At 43.0% G+C, this 13,915-nt stretch overlaps 1 protein-coding gene across 3 annotated transcripts in view; it reads left to right on the top strand.

The window, feature by feature from the left end:
- ODAD2 (outer dynein arm docking complex subunit 2) overlaps nt 1-13,915 on the top strand; it is a 195,115-nt gene that overhangs the window by 74,948 nt on the left and 106,252 nt on the right. For all 3 annotated transcript variants that reach the window (XM_059729109.1, XM_019498106.2, XM_019498108.2), the window contains 5 exons: nt 4,975-5,121; nt 5,554-5,763; nt 5,907-6,143; nt 9,642-9,752; nt 10,333-10,487. In XM_059729109.1, the coding sequence (XP_059585092.1) occupies nt 4,975-5,121; nt 5,554-5,763; nt 5,907-6,143; nt 9,642-9,752; nt 10,333-10,487 (860 nt within the window). The remainder of the gene's footprint in view (nt 1-4,974; nt 5,122-5,553; nt 5,764-5,906; nt 6,144-9,641; nt 9,753-10,332; nt 10,488-13,915) is intronic.

Genomic DNA, 13,915 nt, shown 5'->3' with positions numbered 1-13,915 from the left:
TGGTGAGACTGATAATGGAATATTGAGTCCAGTCCTGGTCTTTCCATCTTAAATGAAGTTGACAAAATGAACAATGTGCAGAGAGAAAAATTGATGTATGGGCTGGAAAAAAATGTCCTGCAATGAAACATTTAGGACAGTGGTCACCAACCACTGGTAGATCTTGGAGCCTCTTGTGGTAGATCTCGGGGCCTCTTGCAGTCGATCAGGAGCTGGGGGGGACGGTGTGCTGAGTGCCCATGTGCATGCATGCACGTGCCCCAGCTTAGCAGGTAAGTCCATGGGGGAAGGGAAGGGGGGAGGGCTAGAATGAGGCCCCCATGATGAGGGACAGGGCTGCAGAGGTGGGAGCAGGGGTAAGTTGAGTGGGGCCCCGGCCGGGTGGGCCTTACCTTCTGGGGAGGCGCACCCCCAAATATTTTTTTCTGCCTCGATCTGCCCCCCCCTTCCCTCCCACAGACTTACCTGCTGGGCCAAGCGGGTGCAGGGTGGCAGTGCATGGTAGATCTTGGGTTGCTTTTAAATGCCAAAGGTGATCTCCTACTTAAAAAGGTTGGAGACCACTGATTTAGAAGATCAATCTGTCTAATTTATCAAAAAGAAGATTGAGAGGTGACTTAACTGCAAGAAAGAAGTACTCTCATGGGGAGAAGACTCCAAATCCTAAATAGCTCTTTAATCTAGCAAAGAACCAGTAACTGGATTCAAAATCAGCCACACAAATTCAAAATAGAAATTGGGCACAAAATGTTAACAGTTGAGGGTGATTACGCATTGGCATTCATTACAAAGGGTATTGGGGGAACTCTCCATGTCTGGATGACAAAGTCAGACTGGAAAATCTAATGTTTGCTTCTGTTCTTAAACTCCATGAATCTAAAGCTGACAGTAGAAATGTAATTCATTTGTGGTCTGTATTACTTTTCTGTAGCCCTCACTCTGCATCTGGGCTTCCCTTTTAAGATGGAGATACAAGGTACCAGGGGCACCAGTAATTGCAGAAGCCCAGCTGTGACTTGAAATTGAGTCACAGTTCCAAAGATTGGAGGATTGGTAGGGGAGCAGCAGAGCTGCATTGTTATTAATGGGGCCTCTGTGTGGATACCTTTTGGTCCTGAGAAATCACTGTGGTCTGTGGAAAGGCCCCACCATCTTACCCAGTATAAAAGTTAAGAAGTACTTCTATAAGAAAACCCCAAAGAGATGTCCTTCCATTAACTTCCTCCCATTTTTTCTTATGGAAGAAAAGATTACCTGGTTTCATATATAGTTTAATTTTAACAAGAGCATGTTATACACTGTAGAACTTTTAAAAAGAGATCTGTTAAACCCTTTCAAGAGTAAAAACAAAAAAAGGCAAGCTGCGTAGGAGATATCATTTTAAATAATTTGATATATATATGCATGTGTGTGTTTGTGTATACATATATTCCATTTTATATATATAGCCATTTTTAAAGTTTTGTAGTTCTCACATATTAAGAACTTAAAAATTCTTATTACTATACTGACATGGTTTAGAAAATTCTTTATCAATTAGGATTAGTACATTTTCATATTCATAGTTTATTTTCATTTCATTGTGGATATTTATACTGCCTCATTTGTATAAGAAGAGGTACCCATTTTAACTAAATCTGTGTTTAATTTAAAGTCTTAAAATTGATTGTTGAAGCGCCAATAGAGTTTATTTTGCATTCAACTGATCAGATTTCAAACATCATGCAGATTTAGTATCAATTTAATGGAGAGCTAACTATTTCCATGCTTGTTAAAATATATACTTTAAGACTTGATGTGATGATAACTACAAGAAAGAGAAATAATTGTTGTGGCCACCAGTAGTATGACAGTGCTAAAGAACTGATATTTCGGAGCATATGAAAAATATTTTATTGTGGTTTTGCTTTTAAAACATATATTAAGCTTTGTAAGCAATTTAGGAGAGGAAAAAACAAAATGCATTTATATTTTTCATATACTGTTCTATTTTTATTTAATATAGGAGAATAAGAAGTTATTTGTTTTTAAAAAAATATTTAGAACATTTTGAATATCACATGTGAATCATTACCAGGGATCTAGGTTTTCCATTTGGCATGGAAAAACATGGTAAAACCCGGACTTTCTCATTTTAAGGAGAAAAACCCAGATGTTCTCCTTTAAAGGAGAAAAATGTGGGAAATGGTGGGTTTCCCCTTGCAGGCTGGCAGAGTTCCAGCCTGCAAGGAGCTGCGGGGAGAAGAGAGGAGGGCGATCAGCAGAGGGTGCCGTGCACATGTGCACAAGAACACATACACATGGCCACCAGGCAACCTGGAGAACAGTGCCCCACAGATAAGTTTGGCAAGGTGGTGGTGGAAATTGAGGTCCTCATAGCGAGGGAGGGAGGGAGGGAGTTGGGCAGGACTGGTGCTGGGGCTGCTGCCCAGCTGGGGCAATGTGTGGGGTTAGGGGGCCAGGGCTGGAATGTACAACCGCAGGGCCCAGGCGAGGAGTGGGACAGGGCCACGGGCTGCTCATCTGTGGGGTGGAAGGGGCTGGCTCTCCACTGTTGCCCACACCCTGGATGGGACATGGGGGGTATGTGCTTCCCAGATGTGTGTATGTGAGTGTGCTGGCCACTGTGGGCTTGGAGCTTCCTGCCCAACTGCCCTCCCCCTGGGGCCTCTGTGGCTCAGCGGGCAGGATCTGGTGTGGCAGGACAGAGCAGAGCTGGGTGGGGAAGCTCAGTGCTGCCACTGTAAGACCCATGCTGGCATGACAAGGTGCCCCGGCCTGCCCAGCAGCAGTGGACGTAGGGATGGGCAGCAGAGTGGGCAGCCCAGACCTACAATGGGCAGCCCACACCTGCCCCTCCACAGGCTCTGCTCTGGCCATGCTGCCCATGGAGGAGGGGGAGTCAGGCTCTGTGCTTCGCTCTGCTGCAGCAGCCACCAACTCCTGTGGGCAGTAGCCGGAGCTCAGGCACTGCTGTGGGGGACAGGAGGCTGTGGATCCGGGTCCCTGGCCCATAGCCCTGGCAGCTGGGGGCCTCCTACAGCAGGGCTGGAGGGTGGGGAGTGAAGGCACTGGCACAGCCCAGGGGGCTGTGGGTGGGGAGTGAAGGTCAATGGCATGGGCAGGGCACTGGCATATCAGGGCTGCTCAGAGCCACAAAGCAGTTGGAACTGCATCCTGGTGAGCAAAGGGGGCAGGGAGAGCTCTGATTTTCCATAATAAAAAACCCAAAATCAAATGCCAAAATATATAGGTATTTAGAATTTATTTTATTATACTGATTCAGGCACTGGAAAGCTTCCAAAATGGTGTAAAATTATAAATATATCAATAAAACTTTGTGTTCAACTGATACCTATATATAGAGTGGCGTTTCATTTTAATCATGGAAAAACACGGATTTGGGGGATTTTAATCAGAGACTTTAAGGGGTTTTTGTGGGTTGCAGTTTAAAAATAAATTACAATCAGAGAGTTTGCAGTTTTGAAACAGAGAAAACCAGGATCCTTGATCATTACACTTGTAATAGATAGGTAAAGACTGAATTATTGCATGAAGGATCAAAGTGTGCATACAGTTTTAAAACAGTGTTCCTTAATGGAAAGGACATAAGTTGGAGTGGGAGAGATGCATTAAAATTGAATTACATGTTTTCTCTGTAAACACATGTTGCAAGGCTTTATAAAACAAAGCAAGTTTATAATATATTTAATAGTTTGAGCTGTTCTATAAAGGTTACATATTTTCTAAAAGTACAGCGGTTAGCCTTTACAAGCCCTCAAAAAGCAGTATCCTCTGTAGGTTTACAATAATCATCAGTTAATCATGCACCATGGCTCCCTCATTTTCAAGGGCAGATCCAGGGGTGTTCAGTGGCATTGCTGTACCCCTTTTTCAGACTATGTTGCAGGAGCAGCTGCTGGAGACTTTAAAGTCCCTGAAGCAGGTAAGAAACCACCTCTCTTTGCACCTCCTTCCTTCCCCCATGCTCAGTGGCACTTCCCTTCCCATTTTCCCCCACCCCTGCCTACCACTGCTGGTGTCCCCACTGTCCCTGGCTGCCCCAGACAGGCAGGGGCAGGGCTGTAGCTGGGCTGTGTGGTTGGCCAGATTTAGCCAGGACAGTGATAGTGGCAGGTGGGTTCTTCCTTCTTACCCAATCCCCTGGGTGTTCCCTGCCAGCCCAGGAGCAGGCTCAGGGCAGGGGAACCCACCCACCATTACCACTGTCCCCAGCTCATCCTGGCTCCCAATGCAGCTGCTCCCTGCAATCCTAGCAGGACTGGGGCAGGAGTGGCTTGGACCAGCAGAAACAGGTAGGGCTCCCTGCACAGAAATGTAAGTAGAAAGGGCAAGGGGGGGACTGGGAGGAGTGAGGAGGTGCCACTGAGCATGAAGGGGAAGGGAAGAGTGGGTGCTGAGAGCTCGGGGGAGGGGGAGTTTCTTACCTGAGTAGGAGACTTCAAAAAAGCCCACATGGGGCTGCTGCTCCCATGGTGTTACTGCCTGCCCTGGTGCGGAGAGAGGCTAGAAGTGGGGAATGTAGCCAGACCCCTGAAGCACTGATTACAGCTCCCACAATCCCCTTTTAAGAATCCTGGATCTGCGTATGGAGGTCTTTGCACAGTTGCTGCTTCCCAGGATAGACTGCGCCTTCTTGTCACAATGGCCTACATATTTTGGTCATATATATGTATAACAGCCCTTCAGTCAAGCTGAAACAAATTTTCTTTGATGGTGCTCAGCTTGCCATGTGATCTAGGTTCATTCCATATCAGTGACTTTCCTTTTTGTTATTTACTGTTTCTCCAGTTTTGGAGTTAAACTTTAAATTTAATCAACAATGATTTTGTTTTCTAACACATCATTGATAAAAGTATGGGTCTATCAGAGCCCATCTTTGTTAGTAAGTTCCTGTAGCAATGAGATCATGTTATGCATATTTAACATATATTAATCATTGTATTATTTTAGGGAGGCAATCAGACAGCTACAGTAATTGCCTTGTGTTCAATGAGAGATTTTAACTTGGCTCAAGAAACCTGTCAACTGGCCATCAGAGATGTTGGAGGTCTTGAAGTCTTAATAAATTTACTTGATACAGAAGATGTTAAATGTAAGGTAAGTAGCTGTCGAAATACATTGAGCTGGGTACATGCTTTCTAGTATTTGAATGCTTTCTTTTGCAAAGGAATATTCAGTACAGAAGTATTGTTTAAGGCAGGGTATCCTGTGGAGGCAGCAGTAGTGTATGCCAAAGACCCCCTGGGCCACTTCCTTGCAGATGCCCTCCCCAGTCCACCACATACTTGGATAGTCCCCCACAACCCACCCCACTGCTGCACCGCACATGTGTGTGTGGGCAACTCCTCTCCCCACTAGCTCACTGGCCACAGACTTCCCTGCTGCACTGTGGTGTGAGCTCCCCCAGCACTGCAGGCTGTGTCGCCCTGCCCCTGAGGACATTTATACAACCCAGTGTGTTAAAAGATTGTGAACTACCATTTATACATTCTCAGAAGTATGCAACATTTGATATTTTCCTCTCTTTAGATTGGTTCATTGAAAATCCTGAAGGAAATTAGTCAGAACTCACAGATCAGACGTACAATTGCTGATCTTGGGGGCTTACAAATTATGGTGAAGATTCTGGACTCTCCAGATAAGGATCTGAAATGCTTGGCAGCTGAAACAATTGCCAATGTTGCCAAATTTAAACGAGCACGAAGGACAGTAAGACAGCATGGAGGAATCACAAGACTGGTAATCAGTATTCTTTTTATTTCTTTCTACTAAATGAGACATTTTTTTCTGATGTGGTGCTTGCTCTCATAATTAGCATTCAGTATAATTATGTTATTTGTCATTTCTATTAAACGCACTAAGAAAATTTTGTTTTTCATCAGGTTGGGCTGCTGGACTGTGTGTCAATGGGATTAGCTAATCCAACACCATCTCAGACAAAAGATATTGAAATAGCCCGCTGTGGGGCTTTGGCACTTTGGAGCTGCAGCAAAAGCACCAAAAATAAAGAAGCAATCCGTAAGGCTGGAGGTATTCCATTATTAGCTCAGCTGCTGAAGTCTCCACATGTAAGCATGTTAACACCAGTGGTGGGGACATTACAAGAGTGTGCATCAGAGGTAAGCAGTTAGGTTAACAAGCTACCTCTAACCATGTACACAGTTGATTCCTAAATATAATTTCTGACTATAATTTTAAAAACCCTCATCATAGCTAGCTGTTTTTTGGAAGAATGTACCTGGACACTTGTATTTCCACCAGGAAATTTGGTTCCTGCCATAAGAGCTTCATTGGCCACTGAAGAGTGAATACTGTGGGTGGCACTTTATAGAAGGTTTTTTGATGAAGACTATGGTTCATGAGCACATAAGACTTTGTCTTAACATACTTTTTAAACTGAGAACCCTAAGTGGTTTGTGAGAAGAAAACTGTATAAAACTAATATAATTTCACTTTCTGTCAATTCTTTTATTACATTTCATAAAAATCACTGGTTTTGTTGCAAGAAATTTGCAAAAAAAATTGTGAATTTAGCAGAGCCTTATACTGGTAAAGTGTACTGGGAAAAAGTTGATTTGAAGACAAAGATATTGGAGAGGAGAATGTGAGAATTAAAAATATGGACAGAAGTCTGATTCCCCACATAACACAAGTCAGAACAGTTTACTTTATAAATGTGCTTTGTAGAAAGCAGTGTCTGATCAGTATCAGCAAGTGAAAAGACATGTGTATGATTTCTCTCCAAATTTCCATTACAAATTTTACAACCAGAGTATATATCCAAGTTTTAAAAACTGCCAAACTTTGAGCTGTTTTGGTGTGGATTTAAAAATGTCTAAATAAAACATTATCAGTAAAACCAGCTATAGTTTGAAGTTTGCTATATTTAGGAATACACACTCTGCAACTTTAGAAATAACTTTTCTGTTAACATTTAGGAAAACAGAGAAAAAATGCATATAAAGACTGATTTCTGGGACAGATTCCCTGATACTTTAGTGCATCATCACTTGGTGTACTTCACAGGACTTCAGCATTGAAACTAAGAATTTAATTTGATTCAACACTGAAGGAGAATAAATATCTGATTTAAATTGAGAAAAGACAGGAAATTCTACATGAAGATGGTGGTATCCTGTTAACTCAAGCTATACTTCCTAACTTTTAAATTCCCAGCTTTTGTCAGTTTTAAAACCATTAACATCATTTTAAAGTGGAGCATTATAGTAAATTAAAAAAGAAGTTTAGCTCCATACAGATAGCTTTGCATAGAGAATGTCAATGATATGAACACAGAATTCCTGGAAGAGTACTATTAAATATATATAAGCAAGCTGAGTGAAAAAGTATTATTAAGATTGCAAAGCCAAGCACTCAACATTTCAAAAATGCCAGTGAGATTTGCCTGTCTGAATATATTATAATAGAGTCTTTAGTTATATGGTGTGATGAAAAAGATTGGATGACTGAGTTCTTGCCTGTAGTTCTCATGGGCAATACTTGGTGGGAGGGTCAGTGTTAGTATGCATTGCTGTAAATAACTGCTGGAAATAGTTCTACAAGCAGGACACCTTTGTGCCCTTTTCACCACAGGGCAGAGGTAGTCTGAGCCTGACAGCAGGTCACAGAGACTGCTCTCTGATTGGTTCCCCATGACATAATGTTTAATTGTATTGGGTGAGTGTTGTGCCCAGGTGAATACTATAGTTTTGTAATTGTTTTGTGGTGGACTTGGCCTGAGGAGAATAACTGCAAGTCGGGCAGACCTGGCTTAAGGAGATTGAGCGAAACATTGAGAGACCTGGGGTGGAGAAGGTCCCAAGAAGGGCAGAGAGAAAGGATTAGTTCCAGGGAGGACAGAGTGAATTCCAAGGAAGGACAGAGGGAACTGGGGTGGCACAATAAAGACTGTTAGTTTTGGAGCAGGGTTTGCTGTTTGGGATATCAGCACTCTAACCTGTTCCATGTAAAGAAAACACCCTCTCCTTCCGGGGAGCTGACCAGCAAGCACGAATTCTCAGTTGTGGGTGCTGTGGACCACAAGGGAAGCTAGGGATTGAGAGGAGCCGAAGTCTCAAAGCCAGGGGCTTGCCTTTTGTGAAGCCATGCCAGGGCTTGCTTCTGGGGGTCCTCTCAGGAGAAGGAGACCAAATAAGTCTGCTTTTTAAGGAGTCCAGAGGAAAGGCTTTCCCCTTCCCTTCAAAAGGGGTGTTGATCTTGCATCTCCTTCATACTCTTTAAACCATGCTCTGAATACTGACTTATTTATTTCCTCAAGCTGTTTTCTTTTGGTGCCCATCACCCTAGTATCCAAATGCTTTGGTCTGTTGTAATGATTCACAGTAATCTCTTGAGTATGGCCTTGCCCCAGGTCTCACTGACAGTAACAGATACAGTTTATCCAAGGAAGCCAAGAACAGCCGCAAAGCCTTGACTATGAGGGACATCTGCCAGATGTGTACCCCATAGTAACTTTGGTCCATCCTGTCCCTAAATTTAATCATAGATATAATCTCATTGGTGCTCAGAAATATTAGTCACAAGTTGACCTATTGACCAGAATGGCTCCTTTGATTCTGTTTTGATCACTTCCCTCTGGCTGAAAAATAGCCAGTTTGTTTCTGGAACATGTCTTCCAAGTGCTAGGGGTCACTATTTGTGTCTTGTTTGTGGAGTGAGCTCTTAAAGCTTCTTGGAGCTAAACTCCTAACCCTGTTGGCCTATCATCCACAAATTATTGACCAGAGTTTAATGAATAGCTAAATATAATTAATGACTTTTTGTTTCATCCATGCCAACCTGCCATGTTCCATCTTATTTCTGTCCTGGCCCATTCCTCTTTTCTCCCTTCTCCTAGTCTCTCCTGCCAAGTTCTGTGGTCAAGCCCTTATCTTCACTCACCTAACAGTTTCTACTCTCTGAACACTCCATCCAATCCTTCATGTCCAGTGATTTCCTGCCCCCCTTCCTGGGACTTTGTTCAATATGTCATTCATTCCTCTTTCCCCACTAGCTCCCAGTCTGGTCTGTTTGGCAGCCACAAAGCCAAGCTCCTAATGCACACTAATAGAATTAGGCTCCGTACATACATGATACATCTTCCCTTAAAACAGACATTGGGGAAATACAGAAATATCCCTAGGATCAGAGACCAGAATCCAAGCTTTTTTTGCTAGCAGCTTAGTGTTGTATGCATTAGGCTAGAGAATCAGGCCCCTGTTTATGCTTTCCTTTTAGCTCAGTGACTCTTGAATAATTTTTTTTTCACAATAACAAAAGGGATAGAGAAAGCCCCGACCTCCAAAAAGCCTGGTAGGGTTATCCCTTGGGAATGGCAATATGCATTTGCATGCTGTCAGTCTGAAGAAGGAACTGAACTTGGGTCTCCCACTTCTTGGCTGGGAGCTGCTATATAAGAGCAGGTATGGCCTGTGATCCTATGATTGACTTTGAGCTCATTGCTAGCATCATTCAGGGCATTGGAACTAATCATATTCTTAAAGTTAAGCTGATGTTCAGGTTTTTGCCAGGTCAGAGCCAAAATTAATAGTGCTCTAGTTTTTAGGAGGACAATATTAATTGCTATATAAACCAGAATTTTTAACTTGTTTTGACAGCCAAGCTACAGACTTGCAATAAAGACAGAGAGGATGATTGAGAACCTTGTGAAGAACCTGAGTAGTGAAAATCAGGAGCTTCAGATGCACTGTGCTAGTGCTATCTTTAAGGTATCTGCATAATTTAAATAATCAGATCTTTCAGTGGTACTTGAAAAAGCATTCATGATTTCATTGCTTAAATTTTCTGTGAGTTTTTGTCTATTGTGCTTGCATGATTATTATACTATCATAGGAAACTAGGGCTGGAAGGGACCTCATAAGGTCATTTAAGTCCAGCCTGCTGCTCAAGGCAAGATCATATTATACTTGAATTGCCTACTGAATGTTGTATGTGTGTATTGTGTTTACTGTATACACAACTGAATGTTGTGTACACAGTAAATGAACACTAAATGCCGATGCGTTTAAATGCATATGCATTTAATGAACAGGTTTTTGATTTTATAAGGGAACAGGCCTATATTTTCTGAAAATGTACGCAAAGTATGCACTCTTGCTACATAATCATTTACCCTGAAACCTTCTTTTAATTTGTAATATGAATCAAAGTTTAAAGTATATATATCAATAATCAAAATATTTACATAAAGTTCTTATTCTGTTAATGTTGCTTATTTTGGGAATACACCAGATTTCCTGGGAAACCTTTTACATTTTAAACCTTCTATATATTTAATTTGTTGTATAGTGTGCAGAAGATGAAGAAACACGTGACCTAGTAAGGCAGCATGGAGGCCTACAACCACTGGCTACTCTGCTTAGTAATTCTGAAAATAAAGAACTGTTAGCAGCAGTGACAGGAGCAATCTGGAAATGTGCTATCAGCAGAGAAAATGTAACAAAGTAGGGTAACAACTTAATTGTATCAATATATATATATATATATATTTGTATTTCTCAATGTTTTGGGATAATTTAGTTTTAAAATGTGAGGCACGTTAATACTACAAAAGGATCTTTACAACCCTTTGGGCACATTATTTCATTTTACAACATAAATGATCTGCCTAGCTGAGGGTAATAAGGGATAAATGTTTGCAATTGTCAGATTCACCAGGTGTATAGAGAAATGCATAGGCCTATAGCTGAACTCCTTATACACTTTCCTCTAAATTTCCCATCAGCAGCTACCTTTACAAAGAGTTTGTGCAGTTGGCTTGTCCAAGGATTTTTTGGTGATTCCTTAAGTCCCCCAAGCTTTGCCATCAGGCATCATTTATTTTTTGTTTCTTTATTGAGAGCTTGAAATTGTTTGAGTCTTTATGTGTTGTTACTCTCATTTCTCAACCATACTGATAGCATATTTTCCTAATACACACAAATATGTAAAGATCAGCTTACACTGAGTAATTCTTAATTCTGCTATCTGAACTTCAAAAGTGATATTATTTTCTTCAATAAACTAGAACTCTCTTTGGATCTCGTCCCTGAAAGTTGCTGAGGACTTAACTCATGTAGACTTCAGTGGAAGCTCAGGGGCTGAGGGAAGTGGAGAAAACAAATATGCATCTCCAAAGAAAGAGACTGGAGTAAAAATGTGTTAACAGATACATATACTATGGTTTCAATCAAAAAGTGTGCTGCAGCATAATTATCAGATAAGACATCATTTAGATATAGCAAATCTAGTTCTAGTTGGCATTCCTATCCTGAGAATGCATTAAAGAAAAATTATTACTAGACATTACTTGTTGGGTGCTGAAAATCTATTAAATAATTTGAAGAATATGAAGCTGACAAGTTCCCTGTCTTGAAGAGTTTACAAGCTAAGGCCCAACCCTCCTACATAATTCATACAAATGGAGGGTTGGGGCTACATAGAACTTCATTAGCTAGACTGGAGATCTGCATGAGTGCAGGTACCCATCTGCCTGAATCTATTTGCAGGTAATGGCTTTCAACCAAAAAGACAAATAAGCCCTTTCAATTTTTAAACAGAACAATGCTGGCCAGTCTTTTCCATGGCATGCCATAAGTTAAATCCAAGTGTGCCTCACTTCTTCCCTTGCCTTCTCCATGATCTGCCACATGCCAAACATAATGGCTACTCATGTCACTTGTGCCACACTTGCTACAGGTAGACCACATTTCATAGAGAACATGACATTAAAAAACAGTCAAGTAAGTATAGTAAAAAATACACAAATCTGATATTATCTATAAGACTGGCACTATGAAAGCTTTCTGTCAATGGTTCCTTAAAATCAGCCATTCATAGCAAAAAATACACAAATCAGCCATTCAGTGATTTATAGTTCTGGGGGAATGATTGGGAGCCGGGGGGAATGATTGGGACCTGGGGGATTGAACCAGGAGCTGGAGGGATGCCCCTGGCCCTTCCCCCAGCCCCTGATCATTCCCTCCAGCTCCCAGTTCGATCCCCCAGTTCCTGGTTCAATTTCCTAGCCCCTAGTCATTCTCCCAGCTTCCTGATCATTCCCTCAGCCCCCTGATCATTTCCCCAAACTCCCAATCATTCCCCCAGCCCCCCAATCATTCCCCCCCAGCCCCCGTAGCTTCTCCCAGGGCTGCCAGCAGTGCTTGCCTCACCCCAGCAGGGGGGCAGCCAGGGGAGTATCTGGATGAACCGCGGCTTCTCCTGGGGCTGCTGGCTCAAGCCGGGGCTCGTCTGGCTGCTCCCCCAGCTGCTCCCGCTGGCACTGCCTAGTGCCTGCCTGTACATTGGCAGTCTATGGCAGGGGCAGGCAATTACTTTGGGCATAGGGCTGCTTTACTGAGTTTTGGCAAGCCATCGAGGGCCACATGACAGGCAGCCAGGGGCTGCCAGGGCATATCAGCCAGGGGCTGATATGCCTGATATAAAATATTAATTTTCTAAATTGTTTAGGGGCCCCACAGGCCAGATAGAATGTTCTGGCGGGCCGCATCTAGTCCGTGGGACACATTTTGCCCACCCCTGGTCTATGGCCAAATCTATGAATTGATTCGGAGGCTTCTGATTTGATTCGGAGAGATTAATGGATCTTCTCATCTGATTCAGATTCAGAGATACAGCCACCGAATCGGGCCAAATCTCCAAATCGAATCGGCTACCAAAGCTTTCCACAGCCCTAATGCATAATAATAACAACATTTACATAACCTGAAGGGCAACAGCTCATCTGTGTAGAGCTGAAACATAAGGACTCTACTTCCCTTACTGTTGGCTCTGCAGGAAAAAGGAAACAAATTTAGCATGTCCCTATAATCTGCCAATGTTTGGGTGCATCTTTGGCCCTTTATGGCTGTTGCAGCTCAATTTAAGTTGGAACTACACCAAAACTACACTTAAGGCTGTTGATAGATGTTTGTTCAAAAGTGTAATGAGGTCTGATCTCTAGTCCTAACAGTCATACCTTCTGTCATGCTACATGTGCATGACAGGAGGTGCAGTTGTGGGATTGGGGATCAGATCTGAATTGCATCCTATTGCTGGTGCAGGGGGAGCTCAGGATCATGATCCCAGGTTCCCCTGCACCAGGAAGTATCGAGCCCTTCTGGGCTTCAGTGCACTTCTGAGGGTGGGAGCACTGATCAGCTGCCTGTCACTCTCAGCCATGGGAGGAAAGATCAGTGGACTGGCGCACAAGCCATGGGAACACATTCCTTCAAGCCTCCAGTGTGCTCTGAGGGCTGGAAGTGCTGATCAATGAACTAGCACTCCCAAAGCTTGGGAGTACACTGGATCCTTTCAAACCTTGGGAGCACACTGACTCTATATTCAACTTAAGGTGCAATGGGCACCAGCCATAAAATTATTACAAATTTTGTATAATCATTTTGTGGTTTATTTCCTGTTTTATCACATTATTAATTTTATGAACATGTGGCCAGGTTAATACTTAAGGGGTGTGTCTACACATGCATTAGATCTGGGAGCAGTTTACTCATGAGTAAACTACTTGCAAGTAAATGCTTCTGGGCAGGTATCCATGCATCCAGGGAAGTGGGAGCACATTTGCAAACTACTTCCACTTCCTGAGGCCCTGCAATGGGCCTGCGCTCCCACCAGGGGGAGGGCTAGACTCTCCTTGGGTGCTAGCAGGGAGAACCAGGCCAGGAGACAGTTGTTTCCGGGCCAAAACTGGAACATTGCTTCCTGCCCTCAAGGGGCTGCCTGCTGCCAGGGCAGAGATAATGTTCCCCTGCCCTGGTGGCAGGGAGTTCCTGGCCCCAGCTCCTGGACTGGGGGCAGGGGACTTGGAAAGAGCTGCAGGTGAACAGCAGGTCCCAGCTCTCTGCCCTGCTCTGCTGGTGGGATTCCCTATTCA

The sequence above is a fragment of the Alligator mississippiensis genome, chromosome 5 (genome assembly GCF_030867095.1).
Source record: "Alligator mississippiensis isolate rAllMis1 chromosome 5, rAllMis1, whole genome shotgun sequence".
NCBI classification, from domain to species: Eukaryota; Metazoa; Chordata; order Crocodylia; family Alligatoridae; genus Alligator; species Alligator mississippiensis.
Note: the sequence above shows the minus strand (reverse complement) of the source record. Positions and strands in the feature narration are given on the sequence as shown.